At 38.1% G+C, this 26,985-nt stretch overlaps 2 protein-coding genes across 8 annotated transcripts in view; one reads left to right on the forward strand and one right to left on the reverse strand.

Annotated features, from left to right (window-relative positions):
- PPP2R2B (protein phosphatase 2 regulatory subunit Bbeta) overlaps positions 1-26,985 on the reverse strand; it is a 686,797-nt gene that overhangs the window by 605,557 nt on the left and 54,255 nt on the right. The window lies entirely within an intron of this gene.
- STK32A (serine/threonine kinase 32A) overlaps positions 1-26,985 on the forward strand; it is a 125,127-nt gene that overhangs the window by 36,085 nt on the left and 62,057 nt on the right. For all 5 annotated transcript variants that reach the window (XM_059917417.1, XM_059917422.1, XM_059917420.1 and 2 more), the window contains exons 3-4: positions 8,230-8,285; positions 9,341-9,492. In XM_059917417.1, coding sequence (XP_059773400.1) covers positions 8,230-8,285; positions 9,341-9,492 — 208 coding nt within the window. The remainder of the gene's footprint in view (positions 1-8,229; positions 8,286-9,340; positions 9,493-26,985) is intronic.

Raw genomic sequence — 26,985 nt, forward strand, 5'->3', positions numbered from 1 at the left:
TTGAAGTTTCATTAGGTCCCACTTGTTTATTTTTGTTTTTATTTCCATTACTCTAGGAGGTGGATCAAAAAAGATCTTGCTGTGATTTATGTCAAAGAGTGTTCTTCCTATGTTTTCCTCTAAGAGTTTTATAGTGTCCAGTCTTATATTTAGGTCTCTAATCCATTTTGAGTTTATTTTTGTGTATGGTGTTAGGGAGTATTCTAATCTCATTCTTTTACATGTAGCTGTCCAGTTTTCCCAGCACCACTTATTGAAGAGACTGTCTTTTCTCCATTGTATATCTTTGCCTCCTTTGTCATAGATTAGTTGACCATAGGTGCGTGGGTTAATCTCTGGGCTTTCTATCTTGTTCCATTGATCTATGTTTCTGTTTTTGTGCCAGTACCATATTGTCTTGATTACTGTAGCTTTGTAGTATAGTCTGAAGTCAGGGAGTCTGATTCCTCCAGCTCCATTTTTTTGCCTCAAGACTGCTTTGGCTATTCGGGGTCTTTTGTGTCTCCATACAAATTTTAAGATGATTTGTTCTAGCTCCGTAAAAAATGCCATTGGTAATTTGATAGGGATTGCATTGAATCTGTAGATTGCTTTGGGTAGTATAGTCATTTTCACAATGTTGATTCTTCCAATCCAAGAACATGGTATATCTCTCCATCTGTTGGTATCATCTTTAATTTCTTTCATCAGTGTCTTATAGTTTTCTGCATACAGGTCTTTTGTCTCCCTAGGTAGGTTTATTCCTAGGTATTTTATTCTTTTTGTTGCAGTGGTAAATGGGAGTGTTTCCTTAATTTCTCTTTCAGATTTTTCATCATTAGTGTATAGGAATGCAAGAGATTTCTGTGCATTAATTTTGTATCCTGCAACTTTACCATATTCATTAATTAGCTCTAGCAGTTTTCTGGTGGCAGTTTTAGGATTCTCTATGTATAGTATCATGTCATCTGCAAACAGTGACAGTTTTACTTCTTCTTTTCCAATTTGTATTCCTTTTATTTCTTTTTCTTCTCTGATTGCCGTGGCTAGGACTTCCAGAACTATGTTGAATAACAGTGGTGAGAGTGGACATCCTTGTCTCGTTCCTGATCTTAGAGGAAATGCTTTCAGTTTTTCACCATTGAGAATGATGTTTCCTGTGGGTTTGTCATATATGGCCTTTATTATGTTGAGGTAGGTTCCCTCTATGCCCACTTTCTGGAGAGTTTTTATCAGAAATGGGTGTTGAATTTTGTCAAAAGCTTTTTCTGCATCTATCGAGATGATCATATGGTTTTCCTTCTTCAATTTGTTAATATGGTGTATCACATTGATTGATTTGCGTATATTGAAGAATCCTTGCATCCCTGGGATAAATCCCACTTGATCGTGGTATATGATCCTTTTAATGTGTTGTTGGATTCTGTTTGCTAGTATTTTGTTGAGGATTTTTGCATCTATATTCATCAGTGATATTGGTCTGTAATTTTCTTTTTTTGTAGTATCTTTATCTGATTTTGGTATCAGGGTGATGGTGGCCTCATAGAATGAGTTTGGGAGTGTTCCTTCCTCTGCAATTTTTTGGAAGAGTTTGAGAAGGATGGGTGTTAGCTCTTCTCTAAATGTTTGATAGAATTCACCTGTGAAGCCATCTGGTCCTGGACTTTTGTTTGTTGGAAGATTTTTAATCACAGTTTCAATTTCATTACTTGTGATTGGTCTGTTCATATTTTCTGTTTCTTCCTGGTTCAGTCTTGGAAGGTTATACCTTTCTAAGAATTTGTCCATTTCTTCCAGGTTGTCCATTTTATTGGCATAAAGTTGCTTGTAGTAGTCTCTTAGGATGCTTTGTATTTCTGCAGTGTCTGTTGTAACTTCTCCTTTTTCATTTCTGATTTTATTGATTTGAGTCCTCTCCCTCTTTTTCTTGATGAGTCTGGCTAATGGCTTATCAATTTTGTTTATCTTCTCAAAGAACCAACTTTTAGTTTGATTGATCTTTGCTATTGTTTTCTTTGTTTCTATTTCATTTATTTCTGCTCTGATCTTTATGATTTCTTTCCTTCTGCTAACTTTGGGTTTTGTTTGTTCTTCTTTCTCTAGTTTCTTTAGGTGTAAGGTTAGATTGTTTACTTGAGATTTTTCTTGTTTCTTTAGGTAGGCTTGTATAGCTATAAACTTCCCTCTTAGAACTGCTTTTGCTGCATCCCATAGGTTTTGGGTCGTTGTGTTTTCATTGTCATTTGTCTCTAGGTATTTTTTTATTTCCTCTTTGATTTCTTCAGTGATCTCTTGGTTATTTAGTAACGTATTGTTTAGCCTCCATGTGTTTGTCTTTTTTACGTTTTTTTCCCTGTAATTCATTTCTAATCTCATAGCGTTGTGGTCAGAAAAGATGCTTGATATGATTTCAATTTTCTTAAATTTACTGAGGCTTGATTTGTGACCCAAGATGTGATCTATCCTGGAGAATGTTCCGTGCGCACTTGAGAAGAACGTGTAATCTGCTGTTTTTGGATGGAATGTCCTATATATATCAATTAAATCTATCTGGTCTATTGTGTCATTTAAAGCTTCTGTTTCCTTATTTATTTTCATTTTGGATGATCTGTCCATTGGTGTAAGTGAGGTGTTAAAGTCCCCCACTATTACTGTGTTACTGTCGATTTCCTCTTTTATAGCTGTTAGCAGTTGCCTTATGTATTGAGATGCTCCTATGTTGGGTGCATATATATTTATAATTGTTATATCTTCTTCTTGGATTGATCCCTGGATCATTATGTAGTGTCCTTCCTTGTCTCTTGTAACATTCTTTATTTTAAAGTCTATTTTATCTGATATGAGTATAGCTACTCCAGCTTTCTTTTGATTTCCATTTGCATGGAATATCTTTTTCCATCCCCTTACTTTCAGCCTGTATGTGTCCCTAGGTCTAAAGTGGGTCTCTTGTAGACAGCATATAGATGGGTCTTGTTTTTGTATCCATTCAGCCAGTCTATGTCTTTTGGTTGGGGCATTTAATCCATTCACGTTTAAGGTAATTATCGATATGTATGTTCCTATGACCATTTTCTTAATTGTTTTGGGTTTGTTTTTGTAGGTCCTTTTCTTCTCTTGTGTTTCCCACTTAGAGAAGTTCCTTTAGCATTTGTTGTAGAGCTGGTTTGGTGGTGCTGAATTCTCTTAGCTTTTGCTTGTCTGTAAAGCTTTTGATTTCTCCATCAAATCTAAATGAGATCCTTGCCGGGTAGAGTAATCTTGGTTGTAGGTTCTTCCCTTTCATCACTTTATCATGCCACTCCCTTCTGGCTTGCAGAGTTTCTGCTGAGGAATCAGCTGTTAACCTTATGGGAGTTCCCTTGTATGTTATTTGTCGTTTTTCCCTTGCTGCTTTCAATAATTTTTCTTCGTCTTTAATTTTTGCCACTTTGATTACTATGTGTCTCGGCGTGTTTCTCCTTGGGTTTATTCTGTATGGGACTCTCTGTGCTTCCTGGACTTGGGTGGCTATTTCCTTTCCCATGTTAGGGAAGTTTTCGACTATAATCTCTTCAAATATTTTCTCTGGTCCTTTCTCTCTCTCTTCTCCTTCTGGGACCCCTATAATGCGAATGTTGTTGCGTTTAATGTTGTCCCAGAGGTCTCTTAGGCTGTCTTCATTTCTTTTCATTCTTTTTTCTTTAGTCTGTTCCGCAGCAGTGAATTCCACCATTCTGTCTTCCAGGTCACTTATCCGTTCTTCTGCCTCAGTTATTCTGCTATTGATTCCTTCTAGTGTAGTTTTCATTTCAGTTATTGTATTGGTCATCTCTGTTTGTTTGTTCTTTAATTCTTCTAGGTCTTTGTTAATCATTTCTTGCATCTTCTCAGTCTTTGCCTCCATTCTTATTCCGAGGTCCTGGATCATCTTCACTATCATTATTCTGAATTCTTTTTCTGGAAGGTTGCCTATCTCCACTTCATTTAGTTGTTTTTCTGGGGTTTTTTCTTGTTCCTTCATCTGGTACATAGCCCTCTGCCTTTTCATCTTCTCTATCTTTCTGTAACTGTGGTTTTTGGTCCACAGGCTGCAGGATTGTAGTTTTTCTTGCTTCTGCTGTCTGCCCTCTGGTGGTTGAGGCTATCTAAGAGGCTTGATGGGAGGCTCTCCAGGATGTATTATTATACAGGGAAGTGACCTTAGACACTATGGCATTGGACTGGAGTTGGATCTTTCTTTGACTGACTAGAAACAAAGGCATAAATAAGATGTAGTATCTCTAAAACCTCAAGGTTGCCACTTTTCTGGGACCTCACCTGACATTAATTAAGGCAGCTCTGCTAGTAGAAATTTATCAGCAACCTGGCATCTAATCCTTTATCACTTTCATTAAAGCTTAAAACGGCTTATAAAGAGACATGGTTCGTGAAATGGATTGATATTGCAATGGAACTTCCTGCTTTCTAGGTACCTGCTATATACTTGGAGATTCAAAACATCATCACAGGGCTTCCCTGGTGGCACAGTGGTTGAGAATCTGCCTGCCAATGCAGGGGACACGGGTTCGAGCCCTGGTCTGGGAAGATCCCACATGCCACGGAGCAACTAGGCCCATGAGCCACAACTACTGAGCCTGCGCACCTGGAGCCTGTGCTCCGCAACAAGAGAGGCCACGATAGTGAGAGGCCCGCGCACCGCAATGAAGAGTGGCCCCCGCTTGCCGCAACTAGAGAAAGCCCTCGCGCAGAAACGAAGACCGAACACAGCCAAAAATAAAAATAAATAAATAAATTCAAAAGTAACATTAAAGAAAAAAAACCATCATCACAGCATTATAGGCTAGGCTGCTAGTGAAGAAACCACTGTGAGTCATTGGATTTGCCTAAAATGAAATAAATCTTGGTTATTTGTTTTTTTTTTTTTTAACACTTCTATAGTACATAATGCATAACTCAGCCTCATGTGATGAGTGTGAGGAAATCATTGCATTGGTTATTTCAGTTTGAAACTTAAGAAAAAACTTATAAAAGTGCTTTTCAAGTTATTTTGACCACAACTCATAGTAAAATATAGACTAAAAAAATTCTCATGATACAGTACACGTCTATCTACACACAGATGTACACTGAAACAAAAGTTTCAGAGTCAGTACTACTCTAACTACATTTGAGACATTTCTGATATTTTATTATCTATTCTATTCCATTAAAATTTTTAATGTTCTTTATTACAACTAAATTTATTTCATAACTTATTAATGGGTCTTGACTCAGTTTGAAAAACACTTCCCTAGAAGACCCACATTCTCACACTGCTCTGGTTTACAAGAAGCAATTGTTTGGGGGTTCTTCTGTATCTTTACAGCATACTTTATTTGCTGAGAACCAGATTTATGTGAGATTTACGTGTAAATCACTGTACCAGGCTCTATGGGAAGTGCAAAGAGATGCCTTCAACTACCTCAAGCCAGGAATTTTCTGAGTTGCCAGGAAAACACAGGTGAACAAAGCAACATATAATCTCTGCCCTCATAGAGTTTATGATCTAGTGAATGAAAGACACTCAGATCTCAAGGAGTTTGGAAAGATAACATAGTCAAGTGAATGACTTAAGTAAGTAAACTGTTTTATTAGCATTTTTCTGGATAAAAAGTGTTTCCTTATCTAGCAGGGTCAGTCCCATTTTTACAGATGAGAAAATGGAGACTCAGAATCTGTCATGTAGGCTTAAAAACTTAAATATAAGACATGACACCATAAAACTCCTAGAATAGAACATAGGCAAAACATTCTCTGACATAAATTGTACCAATGTTTTCTTAGGTCAGTCTCCCAAAGCAATAGAAATAAGAGCAAAAATAAACAAATGGGACCTAATCAAATTTATAAGCCTTTGCACAGCAAAGGAAACCATAAACAAAAAGACAACCTATGGACTGGGAGAAAATATTTGCAAATGATGTGACAGACAAGGGCTTAATTTCCAAAATATACAAACAGCTCATACAACTCAACAACAAAAAAACCAAACAACCCAATCGAAAAATGGGCAGAAAACCTAAATAGACATTTCTCCAAAGAAGAAATACAGATGGTGAATAGGCACATGAAAAGATGCTCAACATCACTAATTATTAGAGAAGTGCAAGTCAAAACTGCAGTGAGGTACCACCTCACACCAGTCAGAAAGGACATCATTGCAAATGCTGGAAAGGGTGTGGAGAAAAGGGAACCCTCTTACACTGTTGGTGGGAATGTAAATTGGTGCAGCCACTATGGAAAACAGTATGGTGGTTCCTCAAAAAACTAAAAATAGAGTTGCCATATGATCCAGCAATCCTACTCCTGGGCATATAGCCAGACAAAACTATAATTCAAAAAGATACGTGCACCCCTATGTTCATAGCCGCATTATTTACAATAGCCAAGACATGGAAGCAACCTAAATGTCCATCAACAGAGGAATGGATAAAGAAGATGTGGTATATATATACAATGGAATATTACTCAGACATAAAAAAGAATGAAATAATGCCATTTGCAGCAACATGGATGGACCTAGAGATTATCATACTAAGTGAAGTAAGCCAGACAGAGAAAGACAAATATCATATGATATCACTTATATGTGGAATCTAAAAAAATGATATAAATGAACTTATCTACGAGACAGAAAAGACTCAGTTCTAGAGAACAGACTTGTGGTTGCCAAGGGGAAGGGGTGAGTTGGGAAGGGAAGGACTGGGAGTTCGTGATTAGCAGATGCAAACTATTATATATAGGATGGGTAAACAACAAGGTCCTACTGTATAGCACAGGGAACTATATTCAATATCCTGTGATAAACCATAATGGAAAAGAATATACATATATGTGTAACTGAATCACTTTATGGGAGAAATTAACATAACATTGTAAATCAACTATACTTCAATAAAATTTAAAAAAAAGAATCTGTCATTTACCAGAATTACATCATTGTTTTCAGGCCAAATCCAGGATTATTTGTAATAGACATGCTGCCTCACGTGATTAAATGTTTTTTTATTTCTTCTGAAATAAAGTGAGTTGGGAGTTTAGAAAAAGTGATGATTAAGTCACATTATAAAAATGTTTTAACCTTGAGAAAGCTTGGAAGATGAGAGGTCCCATTACTCGTCTCTCTTTCCTTCAGAAGGAGCTAATCTGATTTTTTTTTTTTTTTTTGAAATCGACAAATTATGTCTTTTAAAGAGAAGAATGGCACCTTCTTGTATTTTGCAATCTTTTCTGATTAAATTCTTAAAATCCCTCATTTGGAATTTTACTCATCTAAATCCTTATTTCAAAAATCAGGAAAGAAAGTGGGACATTTTCTGAAGATCATCAAGGCAGGGAACCAAAGAATGTCACCTGTCTGGGAGAATCTATGCTTTGTTCTTCTCTTCACCAAGCATTTCTTGAGCACTGACCCAAGAGACCATGCTATCTATAAACTAAACATCTACTGCTTCTGACTCCTAGGAGTGAACATGCTATTATTTTTTAATTGATGTATAGTTGATTTAAAATGTATTAGTTTCAGGTGTACAGCATAGTGATTCAATATTTTTATAGATTATATTCCATTTAAAGTTTAGGAGTGGAAATTTTTAAATGGCAGATGGAAAAGATCATCTCAACTTCAAATGAAGTATATAAAATAGACTTTTATACTCATAATCATCCTCATCTCTTAGATATCTGTGCCTTGGGGATCAACTCATTCTATAAACTTACATGTGTAATAGTTTCTTACTTGGGAAAATTGAGATCATTGAGATACACGAAAGAGTGGTTTTAGTGAGAAAACAGACAAGGAGAAGATTTTTAAAGGGCCAACCCTTAGTAGAACTGTATGCACAGAGGACCAGGTCTCTGGCCACCTATGTGAAACGCTCTGTTATATCCACTTAGAGCCCAACAACTTCTATCTTTCTTAACATTCACCAAGAGTTTTAATTGTCCACTCATTTTGTGACTATTTAATCCATAAGAGTTTCTCTCAGGAGCCCTCACTAGACTACAGTCTCCATAAAAGTAGAGATTTTATTTCTACTCTATTACTACTATATCCCCCAGTACTAAGCAATGTGATTAAGTGTTAAATGTCTATTGGATGAATGAATGGTCATGTTAAGGAATGTTGTTTTAAATAAAGTACTTAGGTTTAGTTCAATCTTTATATATTATTCATTAGCTACTAAAAGAGCACCAGAATCACTCATGATGTTCTTTCTGTTTGTTTTACAGTCAACTTTGACCACTTTGAAATTTTAAGAGCCATTGGAAAAGGCAGTTTTGGGAAGGTGAGAACAAAAATGATTAACCAATAATGGGGTATGTAGCTCAGAGAACAGAGAGCCCAAGAAGGTTCAGATTAGTTACTGGGACCACAGTAAATGATAATTCAGAGATGTTTTTATAATGGGTTTTTATAAAATTATTACCACAGTTTGAGCAAAGTATGAGACAGGCAGCTACATAATGAACATGTATGTTCTCAGAATTATCTCAAAGTCAAATCAGTTTACTCACTAGAGTTTGAGGCTTTCTCTGCACTAATGGGGAGAGTTAAGATTTCATAATCATTTGCAAGTTGTACCAGTACATTCAGTAACAGTTGTCTTGTCAGTATAAGAATTAAATCTTTTCATGTGGGAAAGAAGCCGCCTGATTTCTGTTTTCCCCAATTGTACCATAGTTTTATTTCTAAAAACCTACCATAAAAAACCTACACATTCAGTCCAATTCTTTGTAAGGATCTTCTAGATTCATATCCTGATTACTGTTGTGTCTTGTGGAAACATACTTTAACAGAATATCTCATATTTCATAGTGAACTTGCATTTTAGAATCATCTGCTGTCGACTTTATCAGGCATTATATGAACCTCTAAAAGAATTTCAAAAATATGCACATCATGCTTAGTGTTTTTCCCCATGCTTCAGGTCCTTTTTGGTTGTATCACCTATGGCTGTCAACAGAAATTCTTGTACGATATTGTTCATCTTGACAGTTTAGTCATGCCTATTTTGGTCACTAAAAAGCAGAATAAGAATGTTGTTAGTTATTGGAAGATTCCTGACATGGAGGCAGCTATTTTCCCCAAAATGCTGTCTTAAAAATCCCCAAAAGCTGAAACAGGCAAACTTGTTTGAGAAGGCAGAGATTTAGAAACTGACTTGGTACGGGGGAAGAAAATGAAATTTTTTACTCTGAAATCAGAGCTAAGTGCCAACTTTAACATCAGAGACTTTGCAAGTGATGGGGCCTCCAGGCTGTGATAAACGGTCTTGTTCTGTCTCATTCCCATGATCCATCATCTCCCTAATCACTTTCTCACTCTGGTTGGCACCGTTAGGTCTGCATCGTACAGAAGAATGATACCAAGAAGATGTACGCGATGAAGTACATGAACAAACAAAAGTGTGTGGAGCGCAACGAGGTGAGGAATGTCTTCAAGGAGCTCCAGATCATGCAGGGGCTGGAGCATCCTTTCCTGGTTAATTTGTGGTAAGTGGTTTTCTTGGACCTCTGAATGGGACACTCCTACCTTCACCCCCAAATCCTGTTACATTAACACATCCTGATTTCTACGTGTGCATGGGCAAAACCCTCACTGGGATCTTCCTCGGGACTTTCGTTCTCCTTGGTTTCTTTGACTTTATAAAGAAACAAAAATGTTACCTTATCACCAGTAAATACTGCTCAGTTCAGTTGCCATATTTCCCCTTGTCCTTGAGGTCAGTATTTTTTTTTTAAAGCACTGTCATTCAGTAGGCTGGCAAGGAATGAGTTCAGATGTCTTCTCACTCATTAGGTCTTTTTCCCCCTTACTTGTGGGGCAGGGACTTGGAGTGCAAAGTATGGCATCACTGGCAGAAGATGAGGTTGACTGTTAGGACTTGTACACTTTCTCCTTAAAGTGATTGGCAATCAACCTGATTTCCTTGCAGCATACTTCTTAAGCAGCCACATATATACCTGTGAGTTGGAAAAGGACGGGTGCTGCCTTTCTCACCAAATAGGCTTTAACACAACCGGAGCTAATTTATGTCAGTAGCTAGACATTAAATGACTGATCTGCTCTTAAAGCCATTATCATAATCCAAGCCTTAGAAGACCGGCGGAGATGCTTGCATTATCTATTACTTCCTGCTCTCTTCTTACCCATGGAGGTCTTTATGTGGCTGGCTAGTTTTGCTCTACATTTTAATGCATCCATTATGTTAAGAGTCAGTTCTTAAAGCTAATTCAGTATGACTGTTATTTAAATATGTATACCAAGCAGTTCTTACTTACTAGCAAAGGGGAAAAAAAAAAGAGATCTCTATTCAGAGAATACTAATGGAAAAATAATCAAAATGTCACTGTGTGTTTAGGGAGATTCTCTGGAGGAATCAGTGCATAAAACCTGTCTCCCTCCATCTTTAATTAATACAGTTCACTTAATACACAATTTGCTTGAAGACTCTGTGCCACAGTTGAAAAGAAGATGGTTCTGTGTGACTTGGAAATAGGTCTATTAGAGTTTATGCACTCTTCAGACATGGGGAAGCTCATTTTGGCCCAGCCTCGGTGTATTTAATCAGTATTTTACAATGGCCTATTCCCAATGCTGCCATGTAAAGAGTTAAATGGATGCAGCTCTTTCTTCCCCATCCTTAGCAATCATAAATTGCCTTTTTTTCCCCTCTCTTCACAATGATGATCCTCCCCTTTGTTCAAACTCACATTGTCCTCCTTCAAAAGTTCAACCAACGGGCTTCCCTGGTGGCGCAGTGGTTGAGAATCTGCCTGCCAATGCAGGGGACACGGGTTCGAGCCCTGGTCTGGGAAGATCCCACATGCCGCGGAGCAACTAGGCCCGTGAGCCACAACTACTGAGCCTGCGCTTCTGGAGCCTGTGCTCCGCAACGGGAGAGGCCGCGATAGTGAGAGGCCGGCGCACCGCGATGAAGAGTGGGCCCCGCTCGCCGCAGCTAGAGAAAGCCCTCGCACAGAAACGAAGACCCAACACAGCCAAAAATAAAATAAATAAATAAATAAAAATTAAAAAAAAAAAAAAAAAAAGTTCAACCAACTACTTTTCTTCTTTTAAGACCAGGAACCCTTTGTAAGGGCACATTTAGCATTTTGCTCTCTCGTGTTTGTCTGTCATCCCTGAGTAGGCCATGTTGATTTCATTCTATTCCCATTTTTTTTTTAATAACATGAGTGTTGTGAGACTTTAAGCTGGCCAAAGAGTATAGATTTTGCTACTTGCTCACTTGGTTTCATTCCAGACATCATTCTCTTGTCTGTGCATGCTGACTTGGCGATAACAGGACATATATCCTATTCTACCCTTCTTCTCACTTCTGACACTGAATCTTACAGTGGAACCCTGCGCACCATTAACATTGATAGAAGAGAGAGAAGAGACAGCTCCACCCCCATGATTCAGTACCACATTCAGAACAGGAAACTGATAAGGGGCATTCCTAAAGGTACAGCAGAAACCCCTTTGTCTTTCAAACCTTGAGATAGAAGTCTTCAGACTTCAGCATCTTTATTCCTTCTAATAAATGCTTTCTGCCTTACTCAGTACAGCATAGTAAATATAAGTGATCTTTCCACAACTATTAAGCACCTTGCAGTGCTTCAGGAGGTGTGGCTGTGAGTAATTTACTTTATCATTTTTTGAGTCCCATTGTTATAAGATACGCTTAATGTGTGTAATTTGGGTTGTTTCTGTGAGTGAAGTATGATCAAGTGCTCTGCCCGGTGCCCAGCACATAGTAAGCATCTTACAAATGGCAGCTCTTAATTTCCTTGCTCCGTTAAGGCATAGCATTCTCAAGTGCCCATCACTGGTGGCCAGTGTGGAACCCCAAAAGACAAATCTGAAGGGTGCTTGGTCCCAAGGCATCCTGGCGAGTTGTGTGTGGTGAAGGAAGGGGGGAAGAGTCTTCAACTCATTCCCTGTAAGAGCTTATGTTTGTTTTGTCTTCCACCTGCATTCTGCAAATCAAAGAAAAGATTCCCTGTGTATTATGTACAATTTAATCGAGATTTTTCTATCCTGGGTTTAACTAGACTGAGCTCTATATCCCCAAAACTTCAGGAGCCGATTTTCTTAAGAAGCATTCTATGATTAACAAAATAATAGCAATATTTTTTAGAACTCTTCGGTACCCATTCATGTACTCTATTTTGCTGATATGTTGTGTAGGCCTGCCAATATTGCTTTTAATAATAATCTTCTCATGGATGCTCAAAATGTCCTCTGGGGATGTGTTCAGAAAATTCTGGTTTTCAGGATGAAAGAAAACACAAATTGTTTCTCGTTCAAGCAGGTTTTACACTAATGTTAAGAAGTCGGTTTATGAATATATTGGTATAAACACATACACATATGATCTTTGAAAACTTTTCTGCTCATTGCAAGTTGAAAAACAGAAAATCACATAGAGAAATGAAAATTCTCCAATAATCCTATCACCTTGAAACCACTCCTAATGGTGTGTACTTTCCAGTAAAATGTGTGCATCTGATTATGCATGGGTCCCATTCATTCCTTCATTCATGTATATATTTCCTGAGCATCACAATTTATAATCAGGGTTGCCAGATAAAATACAGGATGCATAATTAGATTTGAATTTCAGATAAGTAACCGATAACTTTTAGTAGATGTCCCAAGTATCACACAGGACATATTTTAACTGAAAATTACTCACTGTGTGAATTTCTAATTTGTGGGCATCTTGTATTTTTATTTGCTCAACCTGGGGACCCTAATTGTAACAGAGACCCGTATCGTGGGGATGCAGTAGGAGACAGAGGCCCTGATGTGTCCCACATCACCATAGCCGTGAGAGGCTTTTATTAGTCAAATAGCACATGAGGGGCTTCCCTGGTGGCGCAGTGGTTGAGAATCTGCCTGCCAGTGCAGGGGACACGGGTTCGAGCTCTGGTCTGGGAAGATCCCACATGCCGCGGAGCAACTGGGCCCGTGAGCCACAATTACTGAGCCTGCGAGTCTGGAGCCTGTGCTCCACAACAAGAGAGGCCGCGATAGTGAGAGGCCCGCGCACCGCGATGAAGAGTGGCCCCCACTTGCCGCAACTAGAGAAAGCCCTCGCACAGAAACGAAGACCCAACACAGCCATAAATAAACAAATAAATAAAAAATAAATAAAAATAAATAATCGAGTGTTAGAGCGAGCACTGCTTAGTATCGTTTCGATTAATTAAAAAAAAAATAGCACATGAATATATCAACCCTGAGAAGCGCATGAAGGAACTAAGGAGAAAGAGGGGTGTGGGCGGCGTGTGTTTTGAGGGTTTTCAGGGAAGGAAGGTCCCTAGTCTGGGAGCATCAGGGAAACACCTTCCGAATTAAAATTCAGCCTCCACAGACCTGGCCCGACTCAGAACACAGTTATCAGATACAATCTTCCTGCGAGCCCCTCCCTGAGGGCCTCTAACAAAGCCCTGGCAGCCCACAGCCCGCAAAACAATCGCCCCAGTCCTGCCCAGCACAGCCGATCCCCAGGTGGCTTTTGTTCATTGAGATTAAGCCTGCAGCTGCGCACAGCCACTCAGGGCTCCGAGCTCTCCTCGCCCCGTGTCTCCCGTTCCTCCCGTCCTGTGAACCCCAAGGGTCCTCCTGTGATTTCAGGAAATGAGGAGATGCGATTGTCTGTGTTAAGTGAAAAGGACCATTGGTACTGGGAGTGCGAAAAGGGAGCCCCGTGAGATGGCTTAACACAGTCACATAAATGCGTTCCCTGGAAGCAACCTCTATCATCTGTGACTGAGAGAGCCAGCACCTCTTCACGGAATCAGAGACCTTTGAGAACTCAGGGTAGATTTCAGAGTCCCAGCATCAACCATAATAGCTTCTATTACTTTGGGTTTTACATATATGTTCTCATGTATTCATCCCAACAACCTACGTGGATAGGGATTAATCTTCCCATTTTACACCTGAAGAAACTGAGGCTCAGAGAGGTTACACCATTTCCCCAGAGTCACACAGCCAGGACTCAAACCCAGGTATCCTGATTTCAAAGACCCTGCTCTTCCTGCTCTACTCTACCCTCCCCCACAGATGTCTCGTGAGACTCTCTTACAAAATACGTACAGAAATGCAATTTATTTTGCTGATCTTTCTCCACACCCCACCAGAACACAAACTCCATGACGCAGATATGTTAGTATCTTTTGTTTACTGCCTCACTCTCCAGCTCCTACAATAGTGCCCAGCTCACAGAAAGAGCTCAATAAATATATGTTGAATGAACGAATGAACAACGAAGTGAATTAGCAGTGGGACTAGTCTTCTGGCTCCTGGTTTTTTGCTCTTTGCCCATCATACCTCTGCCACCTCTTGCACACTCACAAACGGCCCCATATAATCATGCCCATTCCAGATTCTTTGTAGGCCCTGAGGTCAGAGGGACCCGAGTTTGAATCCCTGTTTCGCCACTTGCTAACTGTGTAAATGAAGCAAGTTACATTATGTGTTTTCCTTGGTTTCCTCGTCTATAATTGGGAATAACAGCAATATCCATAGCAGAAGGTACTGCTACGAATAAGAACATGTATATAAAGCATCTCAAACACAGTAGATGCTTAATAAATGATGGCTTTAAACAAGCAACTCTGAGGCCCCTCCCAGAAATGACATGACCCCCTGCCCCCATAGCCAGAGATGATTCTAAAGATTCTTAGGTGGACAAATGCACCTGAACTTGAGCTGGCTTGGGCATTAGAAAGTCTTTTGTTCTAAAATTTTAACTCAAACAATTTCTTTGAATCTAAAATAAATGTCTTGGTATAAAATAAGGAAATACAGAGTGTTCTAATGAAAATAATAAATACCCATATATCGTAACTCAGAATAACTGTTGTAATAGTTTCCTATTGCTACTTTAACAAATTACCACACACACAAAACAACAGCAACAAATTACCGCAAACTTAGTGGTGTAAAACAACAGGAATTGAAGTAGCTGAGGTTAAAGCTATTTTCATAATATACTGAAAACATTATTTTCCTTTTGCCCTGCATGGTTATTTGCACTGAAACTTCACAGACAAAACTAATCAGAACAATGATTACCTATGGAATGTAGAGATTAACTAGAAGGTTGCATGTGGAAAACTTAGGCAGTAATTGAAAGATTCCGTTATCTTTATTGTGGCGTTGCTCATAGGAGAGTATATATTTGTAAAAATTCATTACATTTTATACTTAATATCTGTGCATTTCACTATAATTTTCCCTCATTAAAAGAAAATGGAAAATTTTTTTAAAACACAGATGTATTATATTACAATTCTGGAGGTCAGAAGTGCAAAATCAGTCTTCCTGAGCTAAAACCAAGCTATCAGCAGGGCTGGGTTCCTTCTGAAGGCTCTAGGGGGAGGACTTGTTTCCTTACCTTTTCCAGCTTCTCCGGGCTGCCTGCATGCCTTGGTTCATGGCTCCTTCCTCCATCTTCAAACCTCTCTCTGACTTTCTGCCTTCCTCTTCCATCTTTTAAAGACTCCTGTGATTGCATTGGGCCTACCTGGTGAGGATGATTCTTGACCAAGCTCTAGCCAGTCTCCACTGGGCCCTCTTCTCAGCTAGGCCTCAACCCTACCCAATAAAGACTTGAACAAAACACTAACATCCTTTATAACAGCTCAAGGCCTCATCCTAGGATGACCCTAGCCCGCTTAAAGTGCTTGCCTGAGAAAACTCAAGACTGGAGAAAAATTTACTGTTTGTTCCACCAACACCTGAAGATAGGGCCCCTGTCTCCCAGCCACTGCGGAAGGGGAGGAACCCAACTTCCATACACGGCTTCAGTTAACAAACCAGGTGGGTTTCACATGGACCCAACCCTACCTTCCCAGTTTTTGTAAGTTTTCACTTTCCTGGCTCTTCAGGTGAGTCCCCGCTCACCACCCTCTCTATTCCCTATTCAACAAATCAAAGTTGAGTTCAGTTCACACCTGGACTCTTTCTATTGCAGTAGGATATTACGGACTAAACTCTCTCCTTACTACTTTAACCAGCGTCAGCTTTGTTAACTTAGGAAGAGATGTGATTAAATTAAGGATCTTGAGAAGGGGAGATTATCCTGAATGATCCAGTGTTGTCATAGGAAGAAGTTGTCCCTGATGAACTTGGATAGTTGGGGAAGGAGGAAGCAGTCCCTGAAGAAGAACTTGGCAGAGAAGAGTCTTATCGTGTGGCCAATACATAGTACTTGTTCCATATAGTTGTTGACTGACTGACTGTTGGGCTAATGGCCAAGAAACAGGATCTTTATAATGCAGACTTATTCATTTATTCCTCAATATTACAAAGTATTCCTTAGAAATTCATTGGAAGAATATGTGGTAGCTTATATAGTATCAGAAGTAAAGCTTGAAGAAGTAGGTCTCAGGAGGGTGAGGGACAAAGGCAGTTCTGGGACTCTAGGTAGCAGGTAGTAATGGACAGGCCCTTAAGGCTATCTCAGCTGGGATGAATCAGCTCCAGCCAATTTTCTAACCTTGCATCACGGACTCAACGTTTAAAGTCCTGGGAGGGAATCCAATTGGCCTTGCTCAGAAACATGCCTACCCCTTGGCTAGAAGAAAGAGTGAAACAAATAATGACTCCTAGATTGTTGGCCGGAGAAACTGGGTGAATAATTGTGTCATTCACTGAAGAGGAGCAGATTCACTGTCAAAATCAAGAACTCTCTTTAATTAACAAGAACTGTCTGTTAATTTTGAGCCGCATCTTAGTCATCCATATAAAGCTGTTGAATAGGCAATGAGTCTGGTGCTCAGAAGAGAAATCCAGAGTCAAAGGAGAAGTCCCACAAAACACGAATATGGGAATCATTGGCTTATAGGTGCTATTTAAATCAGAGGCTTGAAGGAAGCACCTTTGGAGAGAGATTACATAAAAGAAAAGGGCTGAGGACTCAAGACCTAGAGCATTTGAGGACTCAAGACCTAGAGCATTTAATACAGTAGTTCTGACAGAGGAGGAAGACTCAGGGAACTAGACAAAGAAGGTACTCCCAGGAACCTAGCCAACAAGCCAGCGGTAAATCAGGAGAGAATCCTAGAATCAAGAAAGAAAAGTGTTTCAGAAAAGAAGGCATGTAAACCATTTCAAGTGCTGCAGAGAAGTCAAGAATAAGGAGACAACTGCCCACTGACTTGGGAAGGGATAGATGTGGTGACCTTGATGTGAGCCAACTCCAAATGGCTGGACAAAAGGTGGAAGGGAGTGGCTTGATCAGAGCATGGGACTGAGTAATTTTCTTTTTGGAGGGTGGAGTGCAAAGTGGTTTTGTTGTGTTTTGAGATTAATCCATGCTGTCACAAATAGCAATAGTGTATTGTCATTTCTCTATCATAGTCCATTGTATGACTATCCCATGACTTATTTATACATCTTACTATTTTTTTTATTATGCAACACAATTTTTAATTGAAGTATAGGTGATGTACAGTGTTGTGTTATATATATATATATATCCTTTTTCAGATTCTTTTCCCTTATAGGTTATTACAAAATATTGAGTAATAGTTCCCTGTGCTCTACAGTAGGTCCTTGTTGGTTGTCTATTTTATATATAGTAGTGTGTGTATGTACATCTTATTATTGATGGATGTTTGGGTTGTTTCCAGTTTGAAACTTTTACAAATAGTCCTGCTGTTAATATTCTTCTCTGTATCTTTTGGTAAACAAAAGTACACACATTTGGGGGCAATAAACCTAGGAATTAAATCACTGGATCCTAAGATTTATGTAGGTTTACCTGGCAAACAGTTTTCCAAAGAAGTTGTACCAATTTATATTCACATCAGCAAGATGTGAGAATTCAAGTTACTCTAAAACCTCACCAACACTTGGTATTGTCAGTTTCTTTACATATAGGTGTTCCAGTAAATGTGTAATTGTATCTCATTTGGTTTCAGATTGAGTTTCCCTGGTGACTTAGAGTTTGGGAACATTTTTATATGCTTATTGGCCATTGGGAATCCTCTTTTGAGAAGTGCTTGAGTTTTTGGTCCATCTTTTTATGGTTTGCCTCTTTTTCTCATTGATCCATAGAAGTTCTTTATATATTCTGTAAACAAGTCTTTTTGAGGACGTAAATTATTTGCCCAATCTGTGACTTACCTTTTCACTCTATAATGATGTTTCTTAAAATTATCATTAAAGCTTGAATTTAAATGTGGTATAATTTATCAACCTTTTCCTTTATGGGTAGTGCTTTCTGTGTCATGTTTAGGTAATCTTTGCCCATACCAATGTGAAAATATCTATCCTGTTTCCTAGAAGCTTTGTTGTTTTAGCTTTTACATTTAGATCTATATTCCAGGACCAAGATTCACTTTCTTTCCCCATATGGCTATCTAATTAACCCAACACCATTTATTGGAGCTTTTATGCTTTCCTTCATGCATCACAGTAACACATTTGTTATTAGTCATCATATACGTGTGGGTTTCCAGACTTTGTTCTATTGATCTACTTGTGTACCTTGACACATTTATCACACTACCCTAAGTACTACAGCTTCAGACTGGTAAAAGAATTCAGTAACATAATTCTCCTTCTTGATTATCTTGATTACAGTTGGACCTTTTCAATTCCATATAAATTTCATAATCAGCTTGTCAATTTGTATTTTAAAGCTGCTGGTATTTATATTGGGTTACATTGAATTTATAGACTAGTTCAGGGAGAATTAAAATATTTGAAAACTATTAAACCTTCCAATTTATCAAATACACACACACACACACACACACATAATTAAGGTATCCCTTAATTTCTGTCTTTAGTTTTAGTTTTTAGTGTAGAGTTCTAGCATATTTGTCTTTAGATTTATTTCTAGGTATTTAATATTTTTAAATTATTATAAATAGTAATTGTTTATCAAAATTTAATTTTCTAGTAGTTTGTTGCTTGTTTACCAAAATACAGTTGATTTTCAATATTTATTTTATGTCCAATGACCTTGTTAAATTCTCTTTTTCTTTCTACCAGTAAGCCTGCAGATTCTTTTGGATCTTCAGTATTTACAATCATGTCATTAACTAACAGTGACAGTATTAGTTCTTCCTTTCCAATCTTCTTACCTTTTACTTTCGTGCCCATTGTATTTGCATTGAGAACAATGTCGAATATAGTGGATATCCTTATGTGTTTGTCCTGATTTCATGGGGAAGGTTTTAGGGATTTCAAGATTTCATATGTTGTTTGCTGTAAGCTCTTTGTAGATATCCATTATCACAATAAGAAAGTTTGCTTCCAGTCCTAGTTTGCTAGAAGTTTTGATCATGAATGGGTATTAAATTTTGTCAAATGTGTTTTTGTTTTATCAAGATCATTTCTATTATGTGGTGAAGTAAATTAATTGATCTGCAAATCTTAAAACAACCTTGATCCTAAAATAAACCCTAGTTGGTCATGTTCTATTATCCTTTTGTATATATCACTAGACACTGTAACACATATTTTTAGGTATTTATTTTTATATATTATTTTTATTTATCAACATTTATTTTATTATGTATACTGTATATATATATTTTTCAAATGTGCATAAACAAGTTTGAATGCAGAGTATGAGCCAATCAAGAGGAAGGACCTGGTAATGTAGGATAGAAAAGGGAAGATAGCCAGAGCAAGCTGCTGAATGTGGAGAGATGGATGTGATTCAGGACACAGGTAAGTGTGCTGGCCTTAGGGAGAAGCCAGGGCACTTCTTTAACTGTACTAGGACAGAAGGCCGAGTATGTAACTGTATACATTCCTAAAGTGGTGGATTTGTTGCTGGGCAGATGAAGTAGTTCTCATGCTATTGCCTCTGTGACACCTGAGTTACCAATTGAGAATGAGGAATGGGCCCAGTATAGGAAATTTTGAGGAGAAAAGCTAAGTGACTGAAAGTGCAAAATTAATAGAGAATTAGGACTTTCTTAATATCTATTTGAGACTTGTGGTTAAAAATTTAAGTGAATCCGATCAGCACTGTTTGTGTTTTTTCTCCTCGGAGTGCACTTAATGGATATTAGTTTGTTTTCTGTTGCTGTTTTAAAGCATATAGGTGTGTTTAATCAGGATTGGAGTTTAGCTGGGAGAGGTATCCTCACTATGATAGAATTTGATGAATTGAAAAATATATTTGAGGAAGTAGACTCAAGAAGTAGACTCCTGGGCTTCCCTGGTGGTGCAGTGGTTGAGAGTCTGCCTGCCAATGCAGGGGACACGGGTTCGAGCCCTGGTCTGGGAGGATCCCACATGCCACGGAGCAACTGGGCCCGTGAACCACAACTACTGAGCCTGCGCATCTGGAGCTTGTGCTCTGCAACAAGAGAGGCCGCGGTAGTGAGAGGCCCGCACACCACGATGAAGAGTGGCCCCCACTTGCCACAACTAGAGAAAGCCCTCGCACAGAAACGAAGACCCAACACAGCCATAAATAAATAAATTAAAAAAAAAAAAAAAGAAGTAGACTCCTGGGGGAAACTTAAGGAAATCATACATTTGTGAAGTCTAAGACAGTTAATATTTTTGAGGTGTTATGCTAAAATATTACATGCATAATCTCTTACATCTTCAAATACGAGTTCCTATAAAATAGGAATAGTATTTGTCCCCTTATAAATATGAGTAAGCTGAAGATGAGAGGTTTGATTCTTTGCCAAACTACAAAACCAGAAAGTCATGGCAAATCTAGATTCTAAATCCCACCCCCCACATTCTTTAAAACACTCTGTTAACTTATATTTTATTTTAATGTTGTTTATACATGTATCATTACTTCCAAAACTCTGAAACTGAACTTTAAAAAATTATACACCACTGCAAAATCAATTTTAAAACATTTCAAGAGCCTTTTAATATGATGAGTTATAATGTTTTAGAGAAAATCACCACTTGTAACTTAATATATTTCAGTTTGAGATTAAAAAAACATTATGCGTACTCCTGCTTCCCTGGTAGAGTTCCAAGGGCTGGATATCAGAACTAGAGTTGCATGGAAAGCCTCATGAGATGGGAGCAGAGACAGGAAAGATCAAAACATTTCTGAAGATGCAATTGATCTAGTTTGACTATAAACATTAGTCAGGTAATCGGAAGTGGGATGCATTAAAAATGAGAGACTAGGAGAAGGGCATGGAGGACAAAGTAAGAATCTCTGTATTTGGTATTTGGGAAGTCCTCTCCCTGCCCTGGAATTCTGAGACAGGGGCAGCTAGGTCAGTAAGGAAATAAATTGCTTTTCTGGCTAGAGAGGCAGAGGGGTAGATGATACCATGAGCCAGATGAACTTGCCCTCTCTCCACTTCATCCACTCTGGAGAACTGACCAATCCAAATGTGTGACTCAGCACATCCTGGGACCCTCTCAGCCCAGCCACTCTCTGAATCACAAGTGGTAATCTGTGATCCGTCAGTGAGCCAAACTCATCCCCTTGGATTGTCTCTCTGCAGGCAGTCTACAGTTCTCCAGAAGCACAAAAAGTGTTAACTTCTAACATTTTTTTCTCTGGACCCCTGATAAATTCTATGGGTAAGGGTCTGATTTAATTGTTCCTCATTATCATCTGAGCTTGGGGCTTGGCTCTTCCTTTTATATGGGTAGCAAGATGTTGTTATTCCCCTTTGCCTGTTTACTGGCTATATTATTCTCTGAGGTAACTATCTCGAGAGATTCTGTAGAAGATAATAATAGTTATATTTTCCCCAGAGAAGCTTCATAAATACATCTCCAGAGCCAGCACAGATGAGCTGACAGATCACAAAATAGCATTTAAAGCTCTGCCCAGAGAAAGGTCAGAGCTGGAGGAAATCAGCTACTACATCAGAACATCAGGAAAATAATCTGCAACCTGTTAGGTGTGACATTTAAAAATCATCCACAATCTTTTTCATTGTGTAAATTATGGATTTTTGTTCATTTTATTGGAGGCTATAGGTTAAGGTTTGAATCAGGCAAATAAGTATGTGTATTACTGAGGCTTTTATGATCCCCTGCAATCAAAATTAGGTCCTTCTGTTAGTTTCTAGCACAGTATCCTGCACTTTTCCTTCATAGCCCTTACCACATTTTATAACTACATATTTGTTTATGCAAATATTTATGTTGTATAGATGATTAGGTTTAAGACGAAGGAAACCATGTTCCTTGGTTTACTCTTTTAGCCTCATCACCTGTATGATAAATATACAATAAATAGTTGTAAAATGGCCACTGAATAAACAAGTGTTCATTATGTATCAAGCTAATAATATATGCTGGGTTGCTGATGGATGGAGATGAGCAAAGCACAGATTCCTCAAAGTGTTCAGTCAAATAGAAACCTAATGGTTATGATACAATATAATACAATGCAACCATCTATAGCTAGGTTTCTGGAGTGTTCTATAACAGAGAAACGGCTGGGTGCTGTGGAAGGGCAAAGAGGGATAACATCTAATTTATGTTTGGCAAGAAGAGGTCAGGAAAGACTAACGTAAAGGAGAAATGAACTCAGACAGAGTCTTTATGTCTCGTGAGATGTACATAAAAGTTTCTTCTGGCTAAAAAGGAAGTTTTAATGAACATTTATCATAACTATTATATGGTAGGTCCCTCAAATCCATTCTATCCACTGCCAGAAAGATCTGTGTAACTCTAAATTTTATATGTTTATGAATTTTAGGTACCTGGGTTTTGAACCTGGATATCCTGTACACACAAGATACACAAGGGTGGATGAAGTCATCTATGTGTGTTTTGATGAGGGCATTTAAGGTGTGTTTCTTCCCTTTAGAACATTATAAGGCTACTTATGAGACAGAGAAAACTCACTTTGTAAGTTTCAAATCTTCTTACTCTACTGCTGGGTTTTTCTGAAGATGAAAACTTCTGGAAAGTTGACAACATATTCTAGAGAGAGAATGTGGGGAACTAGGTACTCTCATAAATTCCTGGCGGGGATTCAAAATGATACACCCTCTATGGAGATAATTTGGCAATATAGAGTCTAAAATTACATATGCCTTTATCCTTTGTTTTAACAAACTTTATCTTGGAATTACAGGGTCAAACACCATGTGTTTTTTCAAGAGGTATTTCCAAATTGTCCTCAAAGGCACTTTTACCAAACTACCTTCCATCCAGAGCACATGAGAGTGCCCAGTTCTCCAAGCTGTCACCGAGTGTGCCTCGCCTCCAGCCTTGATGGAAGTGTTCTCACTCTGACACACTGAGTAGGAGTCAAACACGCTTGTTTAGGTTGTAAATTCCCTCCTTCTAAATTTACAGCAGAGAGAATTTAGATTCTTGTCTCAACTTGGTTCTCACGTTATCCTAGCCATGTACCTTTCTTTTACTTCAGTTTGTCATGCATGCTTTGGAAATTCAGTTCAAACACACACACACACACACACACACACACACCAGCAACTGGGCATAGTTATTTATAAACTGTTGAAATCTGACTTTTGCAAACCTTAGGTTTTCTGTATTGTCATGGCAAATTCGTTAGATGAAATGATACTAGTTTGGTTTTATTTTTTGTGAGTTTCACACTAGACACACTTTGGAAAATTACTACAGAGCCACAAGAAGAGAAATATGATAGACCAGTGCTCCAAAGAAAGACAATGGGACAGTGCACCCTAACCTCCTCTTTGCCCATTCCTCAGGGATCTCTTCTCACAAGGGCTAATGATTTTTCTAAACTGTGAAAAGCTTGCTGTGGGCACTCCCTGGTCACAGTCTGAAAAACACAGATTAATTTTTCTACCATTTTAGTGCATAGGACAACAATGGTTCTTAAAAACACTTCTGTGGAGATCCCTGGCCAAAGATCAGAAATGTCCCACCATTGGAATGAGACTACCCAAGAGGCATACAAATTGAATTTTGAGATCTGAATTGAAGGGCACGTAAATAAGTATCCTACTCCCTGACAGGATTTTATTATAAGCTTTAGATGCTTTTTTGTCTCATGAACTTTATTGGCCGCTGTGCACACAACATGTATATTAACTGCGTGGGTTTCGGTGCAATCCCGCCTCCACAATTTCCTAACATGTGGTTCTTGAGCAAATATTTAATCTTTCTACACCATAATCTTTTCTTTTCCCCCTAATCACTGTCCTCTTTTTTGCAACAATTTTATTGAGGTATATTTTACACATCATAAAATTCACCCGTTTCAAGTGTTCAATTCAGTGATCCTAAGTAATTTTACTGAGTGGTGCAAGTCACCATAAATCAATTTTAGAAACTTTTATCCTGCTAGTAAGATCCTTTGTGCCCATTTAGTTAATCCCCATTCCAACCCTAAGCCCCAGGCAACTAATAATCTACTTTATATATCTATAAATTTGCCTTTCCTGACAATTTCATATAAATGGAATTATAAATATGTAATCTCTTGTGTCTCGCTCCTTTCGTGTAGCATAATGTTTATGGGGTTCATCCATTATGTAGTCTGTGCTATTAATTCATTCCTTTTTAGAGCTGAATAGTATGTCACTATATGGATGTACCACATTTTGTCTGTTCCTTCACCAGTTGATAGACATGTAGCTTGTCTCCAGTTTTCGGCAATAATGAATAATGCTGCAATGAACACTTGTATACAAGTCTTTGCGTAGAAATGTGATTTTACTTCTCTTGGATAGATACCTAAGAGTGGAACTGCTGGGTGATACGGTAATTTAATGTTTAACTTTTTGAGAGACTCACAAACTGTTTTCCAAAGTGACTGCACCATTTACATGCAACGTCTAAGGGTTCCCTTTTCTCTACATCCTAGAGCTGACATTTCTTATTGTCTATTTTATTTATTACAGCCATTCAGATGAGCATGGCATTTGTGGTTTTAGTTTCCATTTCTCTAATGCCTAGTAATGTTAGGCATCTTTTCATGTGTATCTTCTTTAGTGAAACATCTGTTCATATCTTTGCCCACTTTTTTCTTGGGTTGTATTATTATTGAATTGTAGTAGTCCTTTGTAAATTCTGGGTATATTCCTTTTATCTGTTACATATTTGGCAAATATTCTCTCCTAGTCTGTTGCTTGCCTTGTCATTTTCTTAATGGCGTCTTTTGAAGTGCAACAATTTTGAATTTAGATAAACTCTAATTTATCAAGTTTTTAATAGACCTTGCTTTTAGTATTGTATCTAGGAAAGTTTTGCCTAATCCAAGGTCTCAAAGATTTTATCCTGTGTTTTACTCTAAAAGTTTTGTTGTTTTTGCACTTACATCTATGATCCATTTAAGTTATTTTTATGTATGGTGTGCAGGTCTAAGTTCATCATTTTGGGATGAGAATATCTAATTGACCCAGCACCATTTGTTAAACCGATTATCTTTTCCTGGCATCTTAGTCAAAAATCAATTGACTATAAATATAAAGATATATTTCTGAACTCTTAGTTCTGTTCCATTGACCTATACCTATACATTATGCCAGTACCACACTATGTTGATAACTACAGCTTCATAGTACATTTAGAAATTGGGAAGTGAAAGTCCTCTGATTTTTTTCTTCTTCAACATCATTTTGGCTATTCTAGGTGTTTTGCATTTCCTTATAAATTTAAGAGATGCATGTCAATTCATACAAAAACAAAAAGCCTGCTGGGAATTCGATAGGAATTGCACTGACTCTATAGATATTTTGGGGCATAATTGACATCTTAACAATATTTGAGTCTTTCAATTTATGAACATGGACTGTTTCTCCAGTTATTTAGATCTTTAATTTCCCTGAGCAGAGTTTTGTGATTTTTTTGTGTATGTCTTGCTCTTCTTTGCTAAATTTTGATATTCCTAAGCATTTTATTATTTTTGAACTTTTCTGAACACAATTGTACTCTTAATTTTATTTCCATTTTGTTCATTGCTTATATAGAAAAATACAGTTGGTTTCTGTATATTGATCTTGTATCCTGAAACCTTGCTACCTTGATTATTAGTTCTAATAGTATTTTGTAGTTCCCTTATGATTTTTCTATATGCAGAATCATGTTGTCTGTAATTAAAGGAAGTTTCATTTCTTCCTTTCCAATATGCCATTCTTCCTTCCTTCCTTCCTCCCTGCCTTCCTCTCTCCCTCCCTCCCTCCCTCCTTCCCTTTCTTTCTTTCACTGAAAAGAAGTGAGAGGAGGTATTCTTGCCTTGTTTCTGATCTTAGAGGAGGAAGTATTCAACCTTTGGGTTTTATTGCTGATACCCTTTATCAAATTGAGGAAGCTCCCTTCCATTTCAACTTTGTTAAGAGTTTTTATCACAGATGAGTGCTGCATTTTGTCAAATGCTTTTCCAGTGTCTACTGAGATGATCATAATGTTTTGTCCATTATTCTATTAATATGATGTATTATATTCATTGATTTTCAGATATTAATCCCACTTGGTCATGGTGTCTAACTTTTTTTTTTTTTTTTTTTAACTTTTTTTTTTTTTTTTTTTTTTTTAACTTTTTAAATATGTTGATGGGTTTGGTTTGCTATTTCTTCTGACGACTAAACCTGAATTTCTACCATTAGTAAAAATGAGGATAAAGATATTACCGAGAGAATCAGTGGACATCACGCATGGCAGAGAATCTAACATGAGGAGCACTAGAATCACAACTAACTGCTGAACAATCATCGACAGGAAGACACTGGAACTCACCAAAAAAGATACCCCACGTCCAAAAACAAAGGAGAAGCTGCAATGAGACGGTAGGAGGGGGCGCAATCACAATAAAATCAAATCCCATAACTGCTGGGTGGGTGACTCACAAACTGGAGAACACTTATACCACAGAAGTCCACCCACTGGAGTGAAGGTTCTGAGCCCCACGTCAGGCTTCCGAACCTGGGGGTCCGGCAACAGGAGGAGGAATTCCCAGAGAATCAGACTTTGAAGGCTAGTGGGATTTGATTGTAGGACTTCAACAAGACTGGGGAAAGCAGAGACTCCACTTTTGGAGGGCACACACTAAGTAGTGT

Source organism: Balaenoptera ricei, chromosome 3 (genome assembly GCF_028023285.1).
Source record: "Balaenoptera ricei isolate mBalRic1 chromosome 3, mBalRic1.hap2, whole genome shotgun sequence".
In the NCBI taxonomy this organism is placed as follows: domain Eukaryota; kingdom Metazoa; phylum Chordata; class Mammalia; order Artiodactyla; family Balaenopteridae; genus Balaenoptera; species Balaenoptera ricei.